Raw genomic sequence first — 23019 nt, forward strand, 5'->3', positions numbered from 1 at the left:
TTTTTTCTGTCCAAGGGATTCTCAAAAGTCTTCTTTAGCACCTCAATTTGAAATCATCACTTCTTATATGCTCAACTTTCTTCATAGGTTATCTCTTATAGTCATACGTTATTCCTGGAAAAACCATAGCATTGAATATATGAGCCTTTATTAGTAAGGTGATGTCTATATTTTTTGGTATGCAGTCTAGATTTGCCATACCTTTCTTTCCGAGGTACAAGTGTCTGTTAATTTCATGACTGTGGTCACCATTGACAGTGATTTTTGAGCACAAGAATATAAAATATTACACTGCTTTTATTACTTCTTCCTCTCTTTGCCAAGTAGTGATAGAAGCAGTTGCTATGATCCTAGTTTTTTTTAACATTAAGCTTCAAACCAGTTTTTGCATGTCTTTCTTTCTTAGCAAGAGCTTCTTTGAGGGCTAGACTAGTTCTAATTTGACTTTTCCAGAGACTATACCCCCCAACAAACTATAAGGGTCTTCAGAGTATGGGGCTCCATGGATTCTTAATTCCCAAAACCACTTTGTCCTTCCATGTGGAGGATGGGGTGGTAAAAGGAGGCCAACTTCTGGTTTAGACATATTTCTGCTTACATTTAAAAAATATGTTATATAAAATATATTAAGATATTATATATTTATAGATTCTAAAGTATATATAAATATTCTATTCATTAAATATATTTATAAATAAAATATTTGAATAAAATAAATATAATAAAATATTAATGTTATATAGATTTTTATAGATTTTAAACTTTTCTTTTGGGCTTAATTTTGTCTTTGTGCCTCCACCATCATCATTCACATGGAAGGTAAAGGGGGTTTGGAATACATATACACACATGTATGTATGCATGTATGTATGCATGTATGTATACATGTGGATATACATATACACACAAGCCTTTTCAGACTTTTGACTCCTTATACTGTCTATATTAGGTGAAATTTATTTTTTTTGGTATCTTAGTAGTATTTTATTCTTTCCATTTATATGTAAAAATAATTTTTAACATTTGTTTTTGTTAAATTTTCTCCCTCCCTAAGACAGCAAGCAATCTGATATGGTTTATACATGCCCAGTCATGTTAAATATGTTTCCATATTAGTCATGTTGTGAAAGAAGAATCAGAACAAAAGGGAAAGATAATGAGAAAGAAAAAAATTTTAAAAAGTAAAAATGGTATGCTTTGATCTGAATTGAAATCCATAGTTCCTTCTCTGGATATGGATGTTATTTTCCATCACAAATCTTTTAGAATTGTCTTTAAACACTGTATTGCTGAGAAGAGCTAAGTCTGTCATAGTTGATCATCACACAATGTTGCTGTTACAGTGTACAATATTCTTCTGGTTCTGTTTACTTCATTTTGTATCAATTCTTATAAGTCTTTCCAAGTTTTTCTGAAATCATCCTGCTCTTTCTTATAAACAACAGAACATTATTTCAGTCCCCAATGGCATCCACAAAAAGAATTGCTATAAATACTTTTGTATGTGTGATTTCTTTATCCATTTTTAATGATGTCTTTGGGATATGGACCTAGTAATGGTATAGCTGGAATAAAGGGTATGTATATAGTTCTAAAGCCCTTGAGCATAGTTCCAAATTGCATTCCATAATGGTTGAATCAGTTTACAACTCCACCACTGGTGCATTAATGTCCCAATTTTCCCATATCCCCTCCAACACTGATCATTTTCCTTTTCTGTCATATTAACAATCTCAAAGGTATGAGGTGGTAAGCTCAGAGTTGTTTTAATTTGCATTTTTCTAATCAATAGTGATTTAGAGCATTTTTTCATATGACTAGATAGCTTTAATTTATTCATCTTCAAACTTCCTGTTCATATCCTTTTGACCATTTTTCAACTGAGGAATGACTTATATTCTTATAAATTTGACTCAGTTTTCTATGTATTTTATATCAGAAATACTGGCTATAAAAATTATTTCTCAATTTTTACTTTCCTTCTAATCTTTATTGTATTGGCTTTGTGAAAAACCTTTTTAATATAAGGTAACCAAAATTATGCATTTTGCATTTCATTCATAATGTTCTCTATCTTTCTGTTGGTCATAAATTCTTCTCCTCTCCATAAATCTGACAGATAAACATTCCTTGTTCTCCTAATTGGCACCCTTTATGTCTAAATCCTGTATGTTTTTTACTTTATTTTTAACTTTATCTTACTATAGAGTGTGAGATATTTGTCTATGCCTAATTTTTTGCCATATTATTTTCCAATTTTCCCAGCAGTTTTTATTAAATAGTGAGTTCTTATCCTAGACGCCGGAGTCTTTCAGTTTGTAAAATAGTAGATTCCTATAGTCTTTACTTCTGTTTCTTTTGAACCTAATCTTTCCATTGATCCACCACTCTTATTTCTTAACCAGTATCAAATAGTTTTGATGCTGTTTCATAATAGAGTTTTGGATCTGATTTGGCTAGAGCTAGGGGATATTTCAAGGTCTCTGGGTGAGAATAATGGTTTCTTTGATGAGTCTTCCAAAGGAATTTTTGGAATTCTTGAGTTTCAAATTTCTCATATAAATTTAATAGACTGATAGGAGCTGACATGTGCCCATTTTGTCTTAACCATGAACTAAAATTGAATCTGTTGCACCCATAGAAATTTTCTTCAGACTACAGATGTTTCAGTCAGAAAAGGTAAGAGTGGGGCCACAGACAGCAAGGCAGTGGATAGAGTTATATTTAATGCACACCTAAAAGTCACAGTTTTACATATACTTTTCTATTCTTCTTTGATATATTGAAATGCTAATGAATGTTTTTATCATGTTCACATTAAAGAATTATTTTTTAATCTTAAAAAAGAAAATGGTAGACTCTTTGATCAGAAGATGACAAAGTTGTCTTGTGAAGCAACAAACTGAGTTCTTAGGATTTTTATTGGTAATCATCTTCTCTTTTGGTTAGTGTTGGAAAATTATCCATTGAAAAAGCTTTGGACTTGACCCTGTACCTGAAGCATGAGACTGAAATTATGCCTGTGTTCCAAGGTTTGAATGAACTGATTCCTTTGTATAAGCTAATGGAGAAAAGAGATATGGATGATGTTGAAACTCAATTTAAGGTAATAACTTGAAATGAACTTATATGCTTTTATTAAAGTCCAAAATAGTGTTTATTCTTACAAAGTTTAGAAAGAATTTTATAAACCAGAAGACACTCTGTAAATGTGAGCAACTATTATCACCAGTCATAACCCAGTGTGAAAGACTTCTGAGTCAAAATTAATTCAATGTATTTGTCCCTACCAGAATGTAAGCTCCATGAGGGTGATTCTTATAAATGATGCCAACTAGAGATCGGGAGTTGTTATTTGCATGACTTGCCAGGCAACTTCCAGGACACCAAAGTCTTTGGGTTCTAGGAGGACTATGGTGGCAGACCTGAGTAGAGCAATTCAGTCACCTTACTGATGATTAGATCATTGAGAGATTTTATATATATACATGTTATAGTCAAAATTCTTGCTGATGATTAGGCCATTGAGGGAAAGGCAACCTATATCCTGTTGTAAAAGGTGTCACCAAAAATCACCATGCTGGTGTTATGCCTGGTATTGCTGGAGCATGGTGGTGCCTTACTGATATTCGAATCCATAAGGCCGAGGATTTCCCAACATCTAGACATCACCAGAACTCCTGTTTTCTATCTAGTCAGGCCAAGGGGTGATATGATTCAGGAAAAGGCAGTGAAAAGGATGTCTTTGCATGGCACTTCCTTCACTATAATAATGTGCAAGTCATGTTGTCATGTATGTATATGATGTCATGGTCCTTTTCAACACAAAGGACAGTTACCTACCTAGTTCTATCTCCAGAATTTTGCATAGTTCTTTGCACATAGTAAGTGCTTAATAAAGAACTTTAAAATTCATTGATTGATGCCATCATTGATTTTACCTTTTTGGAGTATTTATATTAAATGGTAGATATGATCTTGCTAGCATTTAAATCTGGTTCTCATACATTTAAAATTTTTACCCACTTTTTATTTCATTGTGTTTGTTTTAGTCTACATTAATTTTCTGGTTCATTTGGTAGTAAGAAAAAGTAAGATTCTTAGAGAAAATAATGTGAATTCTTGGTGGCATGAAACACTGAAGCTTTCCCTCTCTGTGGTCTCCCTAGGCTTTCCTCATTAGGTTGCTTAGGGACCTCATTGATAAGCAGACATGGACAGATGATGGATCAGTCTCACAGCGGATGCTGCGCAGCCAACTCCTTCTTCTTGCTTGTATGCGCCAGTATCAACCTTGTGTTCAGAAGGCAGAAGACTATTTCAAGAAATGGAAAGAATCCAATGGAAATTTTAGGTTTTTTTGTCATTGGATTAATTCATTCTCCTTCCCCCCATTTTCCTGGGCAAAAAAGCTTATTTAAAATACACACACACACGCTCTTTGTACCCCAGATCTATCCAAGCCTTCCCTTTTCCTTTAGATTGAAGGTTTTAGTTAGCTATCCATGTATGTCTTGAATAAGTGGGAGTATGGTAAGTGGGAGGATCTTCATATATGTTATCTCACCCTTTGTCACTTATAAAGTAGTTCTTGACAAATTGTTCTCTTCATAAATATTCCTAGGAACCCTGAGAGGTAAGGAAATTTGCTTCTGATGCTGGCTATTCTGATCATACCAGCCAAGATTTAATTGAATATTATTCCTTGGTTTTGATTTCATGGATATAGGAACACCAATAGACAAGGTTCCCTCTACCAGTGCAGGCCAGATCCTGCCCTCCAACTTACAACTTATAGAGAGTTGTCTCTGGTCTTGAGTAGTTAAGTAACTTAAAGTACTTTTTTAAGGTGGTAGCTTCCAAAGTTTTTTGGCTGCACTGTTTATTGGTAAAGGTTTTTTGGAAGATGTGCCCCCATAAATATGCATATGTGTATGTTTATATTTATGTGTATATTATGTAAATATATATATATATATATACATACACATATACCCATATATATGGAATATGTGCCCCATACACACACACACACACATATGATGAGGGTCAGAACTAGAGAGATGACTATGTGAATAGAGAGAAGGGGACAGATACTAGCGATGTGGAGCCAGGCCTGAAGAGATTTGGCAGTTGATTAAATGAGGTCATTGGAAGGATGGTGGTACCCTGGGAAGGAAGAGGGAAGTATAGAGGACAAGTGGAATTGGGAGGAAATATAATATGACATCCAGTATAGATCATAGTTCATCTAAATCTGTTTATCCTGTGTTATTATTCACTTTGTCCAATCTGGGAAGTGTGTATTATAGGGTTATCTGGGAGCCCAGGGTAAGGCCGTATGATCTTCTAAATAGCACCTGTGCAACTGCTGCCACAGATTCTCCAGAGCTTTGTGGGCTCAGAAGAGGGGAGGTATTGAGTTTGCAGATCCTAGGCAGGGATGGTGTTGTGGGACTAAGAGAACAGATTGGTTATTTAACTCTACAAAGATGTAGTCCATCTTCCCAACACACTCCTTGGGGCAGTCCATTGCCCTCCTCATAGGTAAGACCATAACTCTCACTTTGGAGACCACAGTTCTAAGGCACTCTTGTATTTTACCTGAGTTAAAGATTATATTGAGGTGTTAGCCCCTCTTTTTACTTTTCCCTGAAACATAAAGAATTTATATATCTTAATTACTCAGGAACGTTAGGGAGATGCACTGTTTCCCTCTGACTTTTAGTCATAGGATTATAACAGTAATTCTTTGCTATCTTTTGCAAATCACAAATTGGAAAAAGATAAAAAATTAGTTATATTCATTCATTAAATCTTTTTGGTCACCTAATCTGCAAGGCTAACATCTCTGTAACACACATAAGAAAAATATAGGAAACAAAACCCAAAAGCTTCAAATACCACAATCAAGAAATTTCATCATCACATAATTATCATTAGTACACATTTATTATGTAATTAACCTGATTAAATCTTTTATAACTATTTTTTTTGGCAGTTTACCAAATGATGTCACCTTGGCAGTGTTTGCTGTTGGAGCACAGACCACAGAAGGATGGGATTTTCTCTATGAGAAGTATCCATTGTCTCTGTCCAGCACTGAGAAATATAAAATTGAATTTGCCCTCTGTACTAGCCATAATAAAGAGAAGCTACAATGGTGAGCAATTTGTCAACTTCTGGAATGATAAAGAGAATTAAATTAGATAAGATTATGTTGCCATAGTCTTCCTTAAAGTCTCAGCTAAAGTCCTACCTTCTATAATAGGTCTTTCCCAAATCACCTTAATTCATCTTGATTTCATCCCCTCTGTGAATTATCACCAATTTAGTTCTTTATGGGTCTTGTTTGCATATTGTTGATTATATGTTGCCTTCCTGATTAGACTGTAAGCTCTGTGAGGGCAAGGACTTTTTTTTTGCCTTTCTATCCCTAGAACTTTTAGGAACGTAGGAATGTATTAAATGTTAGGTGATTAAATAAAATTACTGGGTAAAATATGTCACCCTCTTCATTTTATTTCTGGTCCCTGATGATGAATTTGTGAAGATTGGGCATTAGGAAAATGAATTTAAAACTCATGTGTATAACCTTTATGACTTAATAGTACTAGATTTATTCTTTAGACTGTTTGATGGATTTGTCAGCCAAAGCTATTTCATAACTAAATCACCACTTATATTTATTCTCATTCTTTTTTAGGTTACTGGAGCACAGTTTTCAGGGAGATATAATAAAAACTCAGGAGTTTCCAAGTATTTTGAGTCTTGTTGGAAGAAACCCAAAGGGTTATCTATTGGCTTGGCAATTTCTGAAGGAAAATTGGAATAGAATCATACAGAAGTAAGTAGCTCTGCCATAATTTGTAAACTTCTTAACTTTTCTCTATTTTCAGTTTCTTAATTTCAAAATAACATCAATCTTAGATTTGAAGAAAAGGAAGGAACCAAAATGATCATTGAAAAATCTCTTGAAAATACAAAATCCTAATGAGTTTCTCACTGATGTGTATTTGATATTGCCCTTTGCCTCTACTTTATCCCAAATCCTATAATATCCTTCTCCCTCTCCCAACCTATATTAATCCAACTCATTATTCAGTCTAAATCCAATGTCACCAAGTTTCCACTGAGTCCACATTAATCTTTCTTCCCCCCGCCCTCCAAGTCCTCCTGCACACATTGTGCATACTACTTCCTTTTATACTCAATCATTGACTGCCTGGTTTTGTCACTGTCCCCTCTTATACACGTCTTGAGCATAAAAATGGATTTTAAATTCCTAAAGGAAGGACGCATGTTTTATATTTCTTTTTATTTTTTCCATGTTGAGCAACATGCTTTGCCTGGGCTAGAAACTTAACAAATTGGTAAATGAAAATAGAAAAATATATCTTAATTGTCATTTCTAGGTTTGAACTTGGCTCACCTACTATAGCCCACATGGTGATGGGAACCACAAATCAATATTCTACAAGAGAGCGACTAGAAGAGGTAATATTTTCCTAACTAAACTTATAGTTTAATAAATTATCCTCTAAAATCAAGGTGGATCAAAACACCTAAGGAAATAGATGTAGTGAGATTTGCAGATATTAGTCACTTTGATATAGCCATACCAAACTGAAATTGGAGCACCCAAGGGCAGTCATTCTTCTACCTACACCCATGACTATAGGTGTGATTTCAAGAACTAGAAGCTTTCAGCTTCAGTTTCAGGTTGAGAGAGAGAGAGAGAGAGAGAGAGAGAGAGAGAGAGAGAGAGAGAGAGAGAGAGAGAGAGAGAGAGAGAGAGAGAAAGTGCAAGCTATATAGCAAGTAAGTACACTCTTAGTTAAACCAGAACAATGAACTAATGTTGAGTTTCTAAGTCTGGATGAGCAAAAGAAACCCACATATGAAAAAAAAATGACCTTAAGAAACCTTCCTTATTTTGAAGTAGCCTGAACTAAAGTTCAAATGCAGATAACTATCTAGAGACATGGCTTTTATATGAAATCTTTGCTGATGCTGAAGTTTTATTTTATATATTTTTTTTAAATTTGGGGATGAGTTGGGTCTCAATAGTATATCTGTTAAAAAAAAGAATGGTTTGGACTAGATGGTCTCTTAGGTCTCTTTCAGTTATTAAAAATATCAATTTGTGCTTAATGTAAAATAAAAAGGAAAAAGACACTTTTTTCATTTTCCCTCAAAAGGTGAAAGAATTCTTCAGCTCTCTGAAGGAAAATGGTTCCCAGCTTCGTTGTGTCCAGCAAACTCTTGAAACGATTGAAGAAAATATACACTGGATGAATCAGAATTATGAGAAAATCAGAGTGTGGTTACAAAAAAGGACCAGCTTACTGTAGCTATTTATGTCTTGCCGGAGTCCTGTGATCTACTGTAATTACTAGATTTTGTGGTGCAGGTGAATTTACTAAGGAAAAAAAAGCTTTTTTGCTACAAGATGAATATATTTTCTAGCATCCAAAAAGGATGGTTTCTAACTCAACTCCCCTCATTTTTCCCCTATGACTAGCTATTCATCTCTCTCAGCAGTGTTATTGACATAGTAATATGCAGGTGCCAATTCAGTGTCAAACACATAACAGAATGCAAACGATACTTGGGTGCTTTTCATCTGAATCCGGGACCTTCCATTACCTACTCTGTCTTAGGAGCAGTTTCCTCACTGCACCTGTAAAATAAAATAACTCTGATGCTACCTACCTCACAGGGTTTTGAAAAAGATCTTTACACATCTTACATCCCTAGATAAATCTGAATATTATGAAGCATGTCTATTATATTTATTTTTGTTCTTCAGGATAGAAAAGTGAGAGGAATATCAGAATGATTATCTCAAAACTAGTAGGGTCTCTAACAAGTATGCTCCAAGATTAAAATATGAAGTCTATTGTTAAAAAATAAATTAAAGTTTGGCACTCTGTAAAAATTCTTTTTTCAAATTTTATCTATATGATGTGGGTCTAGCATCTCTTTCTTTCATTCATTATCATGAATTCAAACATTCTAAAGATCATATGAAGCAACTGCTGATATTTCTATTAAGGCTGTGGATCCTCAGGTTTGGGGTCCTTGAACTTAGGTGAGAAAAAAATTACATTTTTATTTCAATATAATTGGTTTTCTTCACAACCCTTAAATATACACTATTTAAGGATTTTCATTCTGAGAAGAGGACCATGGCACAAAAGGAGTTAAGAAGCAAAAATATTAGCTGAGATTAAGCTGGAGAGATGTTGTTTGGTAATAAGATGGAAGGAAGGGAGAAGTACGAAGTAATTTGGTCTGACCATGAGTGATGAAGCAGTTATGACATTTTAATGCCAATGAAGAACAATTAAGTCAGTTATTAATTGTATTATCATTGACACTAAAATGTTAAACTACAAGATGACTGAAACTACTAAACATAGGAGTCTAAATGAAAATCGACTACCTTTGCAATTTATATGAATTAAAAGATATCTGGAATTTTGTGTTGAAAAACAAAGTAAGTTAACAATATTTGAGTGGAGAAAGTACTTGAGATATATTGAGTTAAAACAAGTGTATCATGGATACTTTTCTAGATAATGATGTTTTATAAAGTCACATTTTTTGTTATTGGGGAAATGTAAATTTAATGAACAGCCATACTTTTCAGTTTTTTCTTGTTAAAAAAACCACTAAAAACTAATGAAAGTTATTTTAATGGAAAGTGTTTTAAAATAAAATGGGATTAATTTGTATATTTTAATGAAACATGGTGACTTTTTTATGTTGGACACTAATTTTTATCTACTTGTAGGAAAGTTTTGTTTTAAGCTGATATACCATTCCCATATCAAAGTACAGTTATCTTTTTTTATAAGTGAATGATCATCTTTGCCCCAATGCACAAAATAACAATTAGCTTCTCTATTAAGTGTTGCTACCAGGATGTACACAAGTGCAGATGTGGTACCCATTGTCCTCTACCAGAACCAGGGTTTTGGTGGTTCATATTTCGTTTTTAAAAGTTCTTTGATCTCTTCAAGGAATTCAGTGTCACAGAGGCTTATCTTTACAGATGATTGGCGACATTACACTCTATAAAATACAGTTTTTCAAATTTAATCTTTGGGTTGTGAGCCTAGCATCTCTTTCTATCATTCAGTATTAAGAATTCAACAATTTTAAAGATCATATGAAGCAACTGTTTAATATTCAACTATATGTTGAGTGCCACATCCATAACTTGTTTTCCTTCAAAATACTTTATTATCCATTCAAGAAGAGTGATTCTCAGACTTTTTTGCAATGATACAATCCTAAACAAAACTTTGGAAGAGTCCATCTAGTAAAGCCTTCTAAAATTATATTTAATGATCAATATCAGATGAAGGCTCATCAAACCCAAACCCAACCCTCCACCTCAGGGTGCTTCATGGTTCCTTGGAGTGAAACCTTATTGAAAAACATTAGATCTTTATTCAAATTGTTATAGGTAGATGAAAAACCAAGTTTCATGTTGTTTTTTTAAGCAGCAAAATTATTTTTGTCCTTACTCGGCAAACTTAATTTCTACAAAGTTTGTACAGTGCAAAGACTAACATTTTAATATTGCTTTTAAAAATTCTATTCAAGTCTTATATAACAGAGCCACCAGCATTCATCTTGACTGATAATCAGAACTGAATATAAAACCAAAAATGGATTGTTGAAGGCACAAATGCATTCCAAGAACTTTTTTCTATCCATGTTTGCTATCAGCTCTGAGGCCGTGTTATGTTCTGATAATGATTTTCCCACCTGAGTCTCTGTATGCTTTGTGTTGGCATGCAAGCTCAGAAATGTCTGATCCTTCTGGGTAAAAGGGAGAAGCATTGAGGAGAAAAAAAGTCACATGATGCACTTTGCTCCCTGCTCTGTAGAAAAGGTACTATTCAGGGTTTTGATTGTTCTTTTATTATCAGCAGCCATAGTAGAGATGTGTGCACCATACACAATTTTCCATATCAAGGAAGTTTCCAGTACTTCCCAAGAAGCAAGCCACAAAGGGTAACCAGCAATCAGAACATTCCAGAACTTTGAAAGCATTTCTCAAATGTTTTAAAAAATATTGGAAACCAGAAGATACCCACTAAAATTGACAGGCACTGTATGTATATGTGCAAAAGTTTGCAGACTTTTTTTTGGTTGCCATAAGTAACTTTTTATGAAATATAATTCTTAAAAATATAAAGCATCCTTTCTCACCCCCAAAAAAGAAAATAAAAAAATGTTTATCATCTCTTAGCACAATAATACAGGCAACCAAGGCATATCCCTTTCATTTCTTAAAAAAGAACATGAAGCTAAAATTTTCAGAATGTCAAAGGATTCCACAAACATCACTGTACAAAAAGCCACCCTGAATAATTGCTTTCTGCTCCAAAAGACTTTGGTTTGTTTAAAGTTACCATTCACCATTTGAAGGAAGATTTTGTAGCATGTGTGGATAGCCTAAGAAAAAAAGTCAAAGAAAAGAAAGTTGATGAAACATTTGATATGGAAATCTTCCCCCTTCCCCTCCCAAAAGGTACCAAATATGTATTATCTACCAAGAATCTAATAAGGATAATCATATATTGGGATAGACTGTGAAAGGCAATCAATCACAAAACAAGTCACATCTCAAAAAAATCATCAGAAGCTGAATAATTTGCCTAAAGCATTTGACCCATAAAAATTTTTATTTGGTTTGCAAGCTTTTCAATAGCTCTAGCCTCCAACTAATCATCTCCTTCAATTACTCTTTATAGCATCAATAAATTAAGAGAATATAGCCATTCTGTATGAATCCAATATCCTCTCCAATCCTTTTACCTCTTTCCCCTCTAATCTAATAAAAATATGTCACAGTGAATCTGACAATTTGTAGATTGGCTTCTTAATTCTCATTAGGTTCATTCTGATTCCTTACAGATCACAAGCATCTTGACAAGAATTAATTGTATATGCATTTTTTTTAATGGCTAGGATACAGATCTATCCATCTGGGATAGTTTAGTTATCCTAAGGCAAGACCTTTACAAAATCTGAGATTTCCTCATGTCTTCTGATTCTAATCTAAGGTGACTGAAGATACAGTGATCATGAGAACCCACTACTTTATTTCTCAAATCTTAAAAGTATTTTGTTCAAACATTTCAGTTGTGTCCAACTCTTTGTGAGCCCATTTGCCGTTTTCTTGACAAAGATGCTGGAATGGTTTACAGTTGTCTTCTCTAGCATATTTTATAGGTGAGGAAATTGAGGCAAATAAAGTTAAGTGACTTGCCCAGGATCACATAGCTAGTGAGTATCTGAAGCCATATTTGAATCTGTGAAGCTGAGTCTTCCTCATTCCAGGCCCAGTTCTCTATCCACTATATATAAAGAGTATAAAAGTAGTCAAATCTTCCTACTCCTCAGAGTTCCTTTTTTATGAACTCCCCATTCCAACTTGGTTGCATTTGGGCTTTTGATTTTTTAATCCAGACTTATGATTTCATCAGCTTACTTTGTTCACTGAAACAGATTGCTTTCCGTTTCAGAATCTATAAGTGAGAGATTTGTAGGAGGTTTAAATAATTTATCAGAGCAACCCTTCCAGTATATATAAGGCTCTAGACTTGAACCCAGGTCTTTTTAACCCTGAGACTGGTCAGCTCTACACTGTTCCTCAAGGCTTCTCATTTTACTCAATATCTTTTTACTCAATGTTGGGGTCCTTACACTTTAAATTGTGACATGCCTTTCACTTCCTTGTTGTTGCTGGTTAGAATAATTAACATTCTTTCATTTAGATTTGAATCAGGATTTAGATTTTGAAATATAAGCATATCAAGTTTCTACTTGCAGATTTAAGTTTTCTTTAGTAGTCTGATATGACATTTTAATGTGCCCCATTTATAAGATTAATATATTTAAATATTCTAGAATCAGTTTTCCAATTATAAGATGCTTTAATGGAGAGTGACTGTTTAGGATATAAATTACTGAATGTATATTTCATGCAAAAATGAATTAGGCATGTCAGGTAATGTTTCAGGTACAGTTAGAAAATGTGGTTTGTACTTGATTATAGTAGTGTTCATTTATTTTATTTTATTTTTGTTTTTGCAAAGCAGTGGGGTTAAGTGACTTGCCCAAAGTCACACAGCTAGGTAATTAGTATCTGAAGTTGAATTTGAATTCAGGACCTCCTGACTCCAAGGCTGGAGCTCTATTCAATGCACCACCTAGCTGCCCCAAGTAGTGTTCATTTAAAAGGAATACTCCCAAACCTTACCCAGTAGGCAGAAGTTTTAACTTGTCTTTTCTACATCGGTTTTTGACCTGGAAGATTTCTCTTTTGTCTAAAAGGAAAAACAAAATCACCAATAGGAATTCCCCCTTTTCTGTATTAAAAATAATAAACTGAATTAAAAAAGAAGAGTATGTCTCTTGATAGTTCAAACTTGGAGAAAATAGCTAAAAGTACCAGGGGATCTGTAAGACCCAATATCTATCTACCTATCCCTCATCCATCCATCCATACATCATCCATCCATTCAATCATTCATCTATCCTTCCATTCATCTACCCACCCACACACACATCCATCCATGTATCCATTCATCCATACATCTATCTCTGTCTCTAATCTATAAGCTGCTATGTGTGCAGTTTATCAATTCCCTCATCAGATAGGATCATGCCTTTAAATTTTTAAGGTAAAGGTGTGATCATACTTTTCTTGTCACAACATATGAACTAAAAAGTAAAAACTAAATGTTTAATCTGCTCAAGAGATAATTCATATCTATCTATCCTTCATTTCTCATCTCTTGGGATACTTCATGGATATAAACAAATTACAAGTACAGAGAGGTGTCTAATTTATTTCAAAGTATTCTAACACTTCTAGAATAGTTTTTTTTGTAAGAAAACATATGACACTAATCCTTAAATTAATAATTTTTGTCTCATTATGGTATGTTGATCCAAAAAAAAAATCCAACCACTCTGAACTAAAGAAATATTAGAAAACTTAGAATTCATCTAATACAACTTTCTCCCCTTTCTCTGAATGCTTTTTGGTGACAGGCAGCTCATTATTCCTCTTGTCTATACATAGCTTTAATTATTTTGAGTTCAAACGATCTTCCCTTCCTAATTTCTACCTATCAGTCATTCTATCTTCTGAAACAACAGAAATGAAATCTACTTAGTCCTCTATAAGAAAGCCCTTCAGGTTATCTGAAGATCTATCCATAAGAATATCATGAGCTACTTTGTCGAAAATCTTATGAAATAAAAACTATCTATAATAGAATTCTCTTATTCTTTTATTCTAGTATTCCCTATCAAAAACAGTGCTCCAACAATTATTTTCAGGGATCCCATCATGACATCCCATGGCCACTTCAGTTGTTATACTCTTAGATATATAAGTCCACTATGAAGTCAAATGTTGAAAGACTTCAGTAAAAAACTATATCATTTTCAGAAGATATATTAGGAAGGATCAGTTAATAGTTGTAAAGGACTGAGTCACTTTTCTTTAGAAATTAACTTTAAAAATAAATTTCTCCACAAGAGGGAAATTTATCTACCATTACAAAATAGATTTTAATCTTTTAAATGGCAAAAAAGGATAAGTAGCTACTTCAGGGCCTTAATTAAAATTAGTCCTTTTGCTTATTTATTACCTTGGATTTTCCACCATTCTTAGCAGGTTTGGTGCTGTTAACATCCTTTTCACATTTTTTCTAGAGAAAAAATACAAATAATTATTATTTAGTCATTATTAACTTATTAAGAAATAATCTCCTTAGTTAAGTTAGTTCAGATTATTCTCCTCTACAACATGAAATCCCATTTTCATTATAACTAAGTGGTCAATTTAATATCTTTGGATATCATTCATTTAAATCTATTCTATTCATTTCAACCTATCATTCATTTCAACCTATTATAAAGAGTTTCTTTATAAAGGAGGTTCAATTTAGGCAGGAAGTTTTTGGAATTTTTCTTAGGTGAGTTAAGGTTCAAAATCATTATTTAGAACTAATACTAATCATAATCATATTACTATTGACTTTTCTATTTTGTTACTATGAAAAAAGTGCAGTTTATATTATTAAGGAAAAAATCAGTTATAACAACCAAAACAACCAGAATACTAGGACAGATTCTAAAAAGAAGAATACAATATACAAGTTGTGCCTAGTAACAACTGGTGGAGAGGGGAGGCAGAAAATATAATAAATTGAAATCTAGAGTATTCATTCTGAAAACAAGAAAGAAGGGCATTTTTCCCCCTTTCCCTTTCCCTTTCTATAGAAATGCCAGGTAGCAATGCGGTAGAATAGAGAAGGCATAGGACTGGTAAGGGGGGAGACATTTGTTTTAGTCAGAGCTCTGCCCCTGATTTTTCTTTGTATTCTAATACTTAGTATAGTAGCTGGGATATAGATACTTAATGTTTACTGACTGACAAACTGGAAACTATGTGGTACAGTGGTTAGAGTGTTGGGTCTGAGATCAGGAAGACCCATCATCCTGAGTTCAAATCTGGCCTCAGTTCAAATCTGGCTGTAGGACCCTGGACAAGTCACTTCACCCTATTTGCCTCAGTTTCCTTATCTGTAAAATGATCTGGAGAAGGAAATTGCAAACCATTTCAATATCTTTGCCAAGAAAATCTCAAATGGTGTCAAAAAGAATTGGACATTACTGAACCAAAATAAAAATACCAATGATTAGCTCTATGACTTTGGGTGAGTCACTTTAAAATGTCATGGATACTAATGCAATCCTTGTGCTATCTTTTATTCTCTATCTTTATTCACTGTCATCATACTGGGAGGAAAAAAAGTTACGCACCTTTACCAGTTTCTGTGGACCTTCTAGAGATGGAGTCCGGGAACAGTTGTCAAACCCTTCTGAAAGTATATCAATGGGGTCCCCACCATCTGCAGAATTCTGAAATGGAAACTTCTATTAGTAAAGAAATATAAAGTGTAAGGGAAATTTTCTAATACCAACAAGAAATAATAAAATCCTTATGGCAAATCTTCTGTTATCTATCATTTATTTTTTAGGAATTTTTCTTAGTGAGGGAGCATCCTGAATTAGATATTACACATAACTGTCTCTGTCATCTTCTTTTCTTCTACATTTTATTTGATATTAAAGTATCATATCAGATGTGAGATGAAGTGTACTATCCCACAGGTCCCAGTCAGACTTGAATTGAATAGAGAAATAAAGTATTATGGTTTTTACCTTTGGCTCCTTGGGTGGTGGCTTTTCTGGATTACCCTTAAAAACAAGATACATTGTCCATCAAGCATATTCTCATATATGTTCAAATTTTTAAAAAAGTCAACAATTGAAATATGTAAAAACAAAATGAGAAAACATCCAAAAGTTGAAGAATATTAAAAACTTTTGAATCCTGAACCAACACCCCCAGAAATATTACCCTGGTGACATGGAATCTAGATTGAAAACAATTCATCTTTCTTCCTCCTATTCCATCTGTCATATTGATTAAAATATGGAAATATTAAAGTAATTATTACTTGACATTCTTGAATGAAATGGGAAAAATTTTGCTAGCTCTATAAATATTTTTTTTTTCTTATTTTGTCTCCTCTGGTAAATTTTTGTGTGTTTTTACAATTCAATACAAGCCAAACAAGACAAGCCAAGCCAAAAACAACAACAAAAAAGCAAAATTTCATATAAAAAACCACTTATTTCCACAGATTTGTGAGTCACAGTGGTAAATAATAGATACATTAAAAACTGTATGAATAAGATCATGGTTGCTTGGTAAGTACATAGAACCATGTATGTTAAGAGTCCCCACGACCACAGTGTGGCATCAAAGAACACATTTTCCATCAGTATCTTGGGGAACACTGAACACATGCTTCAGCTTCAGTACTATAAAATTTAACAGGATACTCTGGCTCTGCCACCATTCTGTTCATCTCATTGGACCTCAAAAGCATAGCAGATGGGTGTAATTTTTTTTTATCCATCTCAGTAATCTGTCTAGAAGAAGACAGTATGATTTTTAAAAATAAAGACTTAATAAGTCATTCAGAGATTGAGAGGCAAACCAGTTTAGAAAGACTGGGTCAGAAACAGTCATCTATATCTGGATCAAAAGACTGAAATTTTTATTTTTCTCATTGTTATTTGTTCTTCATTCTCAAAGAAGACCATGACATCAGGGAGATGAGGCCATGAAAAGCAAGTGACCTAGGTTTGAGTGAAGGGGTGCTGTGCTAAGTCACCAGCCTTATTTTCTCCTCTGGTGTCATCTGGGTCCAGTGGTCAGATATGGAACAGGATGACTGGGAGTGGTCCTGGATGTGAAGCAATCAGGGCAAGTGACTTGCCCAAGGTCACACAGCTAGTATAAAGTGTCTGAAGCCAAATTTGAGCTCAGTCTCTGGAATTTATCTATTGTACCACCTTAGCTGCCTTGTACATATCTAGGTAAGAAATGAACAGATCTTTTGATTTTGAATCCTATTTTACCTAACATTTTTCTCTCTGACTTTGGATAATGGATCAGAATACCTGCATTCCCCCCCTTCATCCCCTTTAGACCTCTGACTTTAGGATTTCTCCCTCTTTCTTGATTTGTTCCTTCTCTCTTCCCTTCTTTTTTGAACTGGAATTGTGATTTCATTGTTGTAAAGAGTTCTTAATAAGGAAACTCTATCTATCAATACAGAATTGCAACTTCCTCTTAGTAGTGGCAAGGTTTTCATCATGTTGTCAGGGTCATTGAGAAGCTAAGGGTCACATAAACAGGACCTATCAAAAGCAGGACATGAATATAGATTTTCCTGATCAAGAGGTCAGTTTTCTGCACACTCTTCAAATGTGTCTTTTTACAAATTGAGTAAAGCTGACACTGATATGCTAACAGCAGACTCTTTTTTCAAGAACAGTCACACTTTAAATTTGTATGTACATTTTTTAAAAAGCACCTCCCTTATACATCACTTGAAGTTTGGATAAAAATATAAACTCATATACTAAATGTACTAATTTATAGTCTGTGGACCCAGAGGGGCCATTTTACCTGGTCATCATTATCAAGAAGATGCCTGTATTCAGGGGGTATGGTCTCATCTCTTTCTCCCAGCTTTTCTCTATGTTCAGCTTTAACTTTTTCCTAGAAATATTGAGCAAACAAAAATCATAATCAATATTTGTTCCTTTTCTTTTCATAGAATGCAGCCTGAATTTCCCTGTATTTATTGAATTTTGGAAAGATAGATACAAATGGCTTTTTTAATGTTTTAGTCAACTGAAGACAATACCTTCAATATAACATGGATGAAAATGTTAATAATTATAGATTTTTCTATTTGCATTTGAAAATGTTGATTATATGTCTACTGCATGCAAGTTACTGAGCTTCAAAAGCCAGGGGTATTCTATGACTCAACTCATTTATAATTTCATAAATGGGACAAGATATGGGCACACATGAATTTCAAGAGGAATAAGTGATGAAATGCAACCTTTGGTAATTGTGATTGGAAGGGAAGCTCAGAGTCATGATAAGATCATTTAACAGACCAAAAGTTGAGCTTTCCTAGTTCATTTGAATAATTTTGTGAACTGTCAGTTTCATTAACACCTGATAGATCACAAAGGAATGATGTGATCCTCTCTTCAGAGGATATAAAGTGAAGTCATTAATCTTTGGTTCACCCTATTCAGTTCTGACAATGGCTATCTATCTCCTGGCTCCAGGCCCATTCTTTCTTTCTCAAGGAGTCTCACAATCTTGCTCTTTGCCCAAATCCCACATCTTACTTGGGGAACTTCAATCCTGTGGTTTCCCCACTCAATTCATCAACTTTAACTCCCATGACTTTCACCTTCACTTCACCTTAGCTACACAAAAGAAATTACCCCAACATTATCTACCTTGGAAATCAAGAACATTCTTCTCTCTGGTCATACACGCTTATCTTTATGTTTCTCTTTGTGCCTCAATCCCTTCTATATCCATTTCTTATCCTCAGCATGCTCTCTGGTTATTCTACCCTTCCCAAGTCTCTCAGGTCCTCATCCCTGTTAAAATGATCCATGAATGGGGTTAGACCTTATTTTCTTTCCTTCCCAGTCTTAATGTAATAATAAACTAATTCAACTATATAGTGCGCTGAACTATTTTCTCCTTGATCTCCAGCTACTCATGGCTTGCTATGCCTCAACCTAGATAGACCTCTCCCACTGTAAGCTTTACTCTTAGGCTAATGACTAGTATTGGGTTCACATCAAAATTTTCATTACCTAATCTTAACTTTTTTTTTATAGAAGTCAGCTATCAATGATATTCCTAAAAATCAGATCTGACTATATCATTCCCCTAAAAACTCTAGTGACTACTAGGATCAAATAAAAAAAAACAACAACTTCTCTTTGTTGTTCAAGGATCTTCATAACCTGCCACTTCCCCACTTTTTCCAGACTTCTTACACCTTACATCTCCCATATACTCTGAAATCTTAGTCATCTAATCTAACCTACGGTAGTCATCTAGTCTAACCCATACATGAAGCAATTTCCTCCATAATATATTCTAACTGTGATCATTCAGCCCCTGCTGGCAAGTCATTTCTCTTTTGGATACTTTTAATAATTAGAAGTTTTTCCTGGCATCAAGCCTTAATTTGTCTCTTGGGAGTGCCTAGTCTTTTCTTCTATTTCTAAATTCTGGGTCCAAGTGGACTAAATCCAGTCCCTTCTCTGCATAATGTTCTTTTAAATACTTGATTGAAGGCATCCCCAAGGGAGTAGGTTTTCCTCCAAGATAAACCTGTCCAGTTCCTTTTACCAATCCTCATATGCTATGAACTCAAGGGCCCTTCACCATCCTAGCAGCCCTTCTCTATACATCCTTAAGCTGGCCAATGATTTTTTAGACTATGGTATACAGAGCTGAATCTTCAGATGAGGTTTAACAAGGACACATTCTAGTAAGATCATCACCTCTTTATTCCTGGAAGCTAAGCTCCTCCAAAGGCAGTAAAATCCAATTCAGATTGAGTTTCTGGTCCACTGAAACCCTTGGATCCTTTTCAAAACAACTGTTATTTATGCAGATATCCTCTATCTTATATTTGTAGTTGATTCACTATACCCAACTGCAAGTCTATAGTTATCCCTTTTGAATTTCATCTTATAAGATTCAGTTCAGAGTTTTAACATGTCAATACCTTTTTTTGATCCTGACACCATCATCTGATATATTAAGAGGTAAGAGAATAAGCATTATAAAGTATCTGCTATGCATCAGGGACTGTGCTAAGCACTTCACAAATATCTCATTTAATGTTAGCTATCTTACTCAGCTTAGAGTCATGTGAAAATTGATATTTTTATTGATATTTATATTGATACTTTTAGCTAACCATTGATAAATTTGTTAAACAGTATAGGGCCAATCAAATTTAGGCACCCAGTACTCTCCACTGGATGTGGCTCCTACCCCATTGACATCAAACAAATCCTCTTTGGGTTGGTCATCAGCCTGCTCTGTATCCATATGACTATGTTATTGTCTAATTACTGCTTGTTTTTGTAGCTGTTCACCAACCATTTATCTCTTTAATAATAATATGCTCACTGGACTTAATTAAAATTAAAAAATTCTACAGTATAATATAGCAGGCACTATTAGCAGGTAAAATGAATAATGACCTATGTGGGAAAAGTATAATTAGAGGACATGTTGATTTGTCCACACTATAAATAGAAGCTACTTTAAAGGGATTGGGATCTGATAGCATTTGGGAATTGATTCATATTTACAGATTGGAAGATAAAATTATAGTATTTTATTTCTTATATGGAAAAGAATTTCTAGATGGTATAAGTAACGTTATACTCAGTGTATTTAAGAAACTCTTTGTCCTTTTTTTCTTGAAGGGATAGCTGTTAAATGAACTTAAAAGTATCTTTTTTTATTTTATTCTCTTACCTTTACTTTATCCTTCCCTGGCTTGTTCTCTTGTGGGTCTGGTTTTCTTTCTCCAAGGGATTTAGAGAGTTCATCATATGCCTCATCAGATCCCTCATCTTTTTGCTGAAGAGTAAAAATAAAAACAAAAACTCCATGTTAACTATAGCTATATCATAGATAAATAGTCAAACACATAGATGCTAGACTTTTTCCCAAAAGCAAATCTACTTATCTTCAGAGTAAACAGCTAGATGAATCAGTGGATAGAGTGCTGATCTGAAGTCAATAAAATCTGAATTAAATTCCTGCTTCAAAAACTTACTAGTTGTGCTACCCTGAGCAAATCATTTAACTCTATTTTTTCTCAGTATTGTAATAATAGCATCTACCTCCAGGGTTATAGTAATGATCAAATCAGATATTATTTGTAAAGTGCTCAGCAGAGTGCCTAGTGTACAGCAAGCACTTCATAAATGCTTATTTATCTCCTCCTTTTCTTAACCCATCCAGACACTTGGCTATAGTGGAGCACAATAATAGGGAACATGGGTAGATGTAAAACATGATGTGTTTCCAATGGGTAGCAGCAGTAGTACTCTTGGGACTTCCCTTGGGGAGGGCTTCTAATAATAATATCTTCCTTTCAAAAATGTTCCTATCATACTGGGATAGTGTGACATCACAACCCTAAATAAGAATATCTAGCTGGGCAAACTGTGATCATTTTATTGAATATTTAAAAATACACTTATAAAGGTGGATATGAAGACTTCAGTACTTCAGAACTTTTTCATCAAAATTCAATCTGATATTTATTACATATTCACAAGGTAGTGTGCTAAGTGCTGGGAAAATGAACAAAACAAACATTCTACCCCCAGGGAACCTACATTCTAGGACAAATAAAAAATTGGAATTTTGTTTTGCATGATTGCAAGATATATAATCTGTATCAAATTGCTTGCCATATTAGGGAGGGAGGGAGAGAATTTTGGATTCAAATATTTAAAAAATGAATGCTAAAATGTATTTTTATATGAAATTGGGAAAAATAAAATAATATATTTTATCCTAGAGGCAGTTGCGGGGGTCACTAAAATTTTATTAATAGTTGAGTGACTGTGCTTTGGGAAGATTTTAGAAGTCATGTGCAGCAATATAACAGAAAAGAGAAAGATGAAGAAGGAGAGATTAAGTAGAAGACTATTGTAATAGTCTCAGTGAGAATGACGAAGGCCTGAACAAAGTAATGGCTGCACTGATTGAGAGGAGACCAATGAGGTTTTTGTGGTAGTCTAATTGGTAAGACCTGGCAATTGATTGGAGTTGAAAGAAGAGGGAGGAAGGAGAGTCAAAGACTTCTAGGATGAAGCCATTGTTGTGATCCTGGGAAGATGGTGATACATAAAGTAGAGATAGGAAAGTCTGGATGAATGGCAGATTTAGAGATTGACACCTCTTTTGAACTTCTGGAATTTGAGCTATCCATGGCACATCTACAGTAAAGGTGTCAAGGAAGTGGTTGATGCAGGATTCTGAAGGGAAACAAAGCCTGGATATATAGATTTAAGAGTCATCTACATAGGAGGAACATTATGTTGAGCTGATAGTGGTATTGCATTTGCAATTTCTGGTCACATTTTGAGGTCTGAGTTTAAAGGGCACAATTGTATCTGTATAAGGTGCGTATTATTTCCCCCAATAGAAGATGAAACTCTTGAGAATAGGAACTGTCTTCTATCCCTTTGAATTGTACAATCAGTCCTCAACTTTTGTGAAGGTAAAGTTTCTAGAAAATGACTTTGTGAGGGTAAAGTATCTAAAAAATGACGTGAAAGTAAAAATGGCAAATGTTGTTACACTGAGCCCGTGAGAAATGTCAGGTTAGATTCTCATGGATACTCCAAAGTGTAATCTTTTGGCAGAGATTGCTGTATACTATTCTTTGAACAAGACCTTTAAAATGAGAGGGTTGACTCTATGGCCTTTAAATGCCCTTCCAGCTTTAAACCTCAGATCATATGAATTTGGAA

General features: G+C 34.2%; 2 protein-coding genes across 3 annotated transcripts in view; one reads left to right on the forward strand and one right to left on the reverse strand.

Annotated features, from left to right (window-relative positions):
• The window catches only part of LOC141501502 (endoplasmic reticulum aminopeptidase 1-like), a 49130-nt gene extending 37873 nt beyond the window's left edge, over positions 1 to 11257 (forward strand). For both annotated transcript variants that reach the window (XM_074205501.1, XM_074205499.1), the window contains 6 exons: positions 2950 to 3106; positions 4170 to 4354; positions 6002 to 6163; positions 6707 to 6847; positions 7416 to 7497; positions 8202 to 11257. In XM_074205501.1, coding sequence (XP_074061602.1) covers positions 2950 to 3106; positions 4170 to 4354; positions 6002 to 6163; positions 6707 to 6847; positions 7416 to 7497; positions 8202 to 8354 — 880 coding nt within the window. In that variant the 3' untranslated portion in view covers positions 8355 to 11257. The remainder of the gene's footprint in view (positions 1 to 2949; positions 3107 to 4169; positions 4355 to 6001; positions 6164 to 6706; positions 6848 to 7415; positions 7498 to 8201) is intronic.
• Positions 7730 to 23019, reverse strand: part of LOC141501503 (calpastatin-like) — a 33427-nt gene continuing 18137 nt past the window's right edge. The window contains exons 8-14 of the mRNA XM_074205502.1: positions 21005 to 21109; positions 18089 to 18181; positions 16267 to 16302; positions 15865 to 15963; positions 14688 to 14747; positions 13286 to 13352; positions 7730 to 11475 (exon numbers count right to left, since the gene is read on the reverse strand). Of these exons, the coding sequence (XP_074061603.1) occupies positions 13302 to 13352; positions 14688 to 14747; positions 15865 to 15963; positions 16267 to 16302; positions 18089 to 18181; positions 21005 to 21109 (444 nt within the window). The 3' untranslated portion in view covers positions 7730 to 11475; positions 13286 to 13301. The remainder of the gene's footprint in view (positions 11476 to 13285; positions 13353 to 14687; positions 14748 to 15864; positions 15964 to 16266; positions 16303 to 18088; positions 18182 to 21004; positions 21110 to 23019) is intronic.

The sequence above is a fragment of the Macrotis lagotis genome, chromosome X (genome assembly GCF_037893015.1).
Source record: "Macrotis lagotis isolate mMagLag1 chromosome X, bilby.v1.9.chrom.fasta, whole genome shotgun sequence".
NCBI classification, from domain to species: Eukaryota; Metazoa; Chordata; class Mammalia; order Peramelemorphia; family Peramelidae; genus Macrotis; species Macrotis lagotis.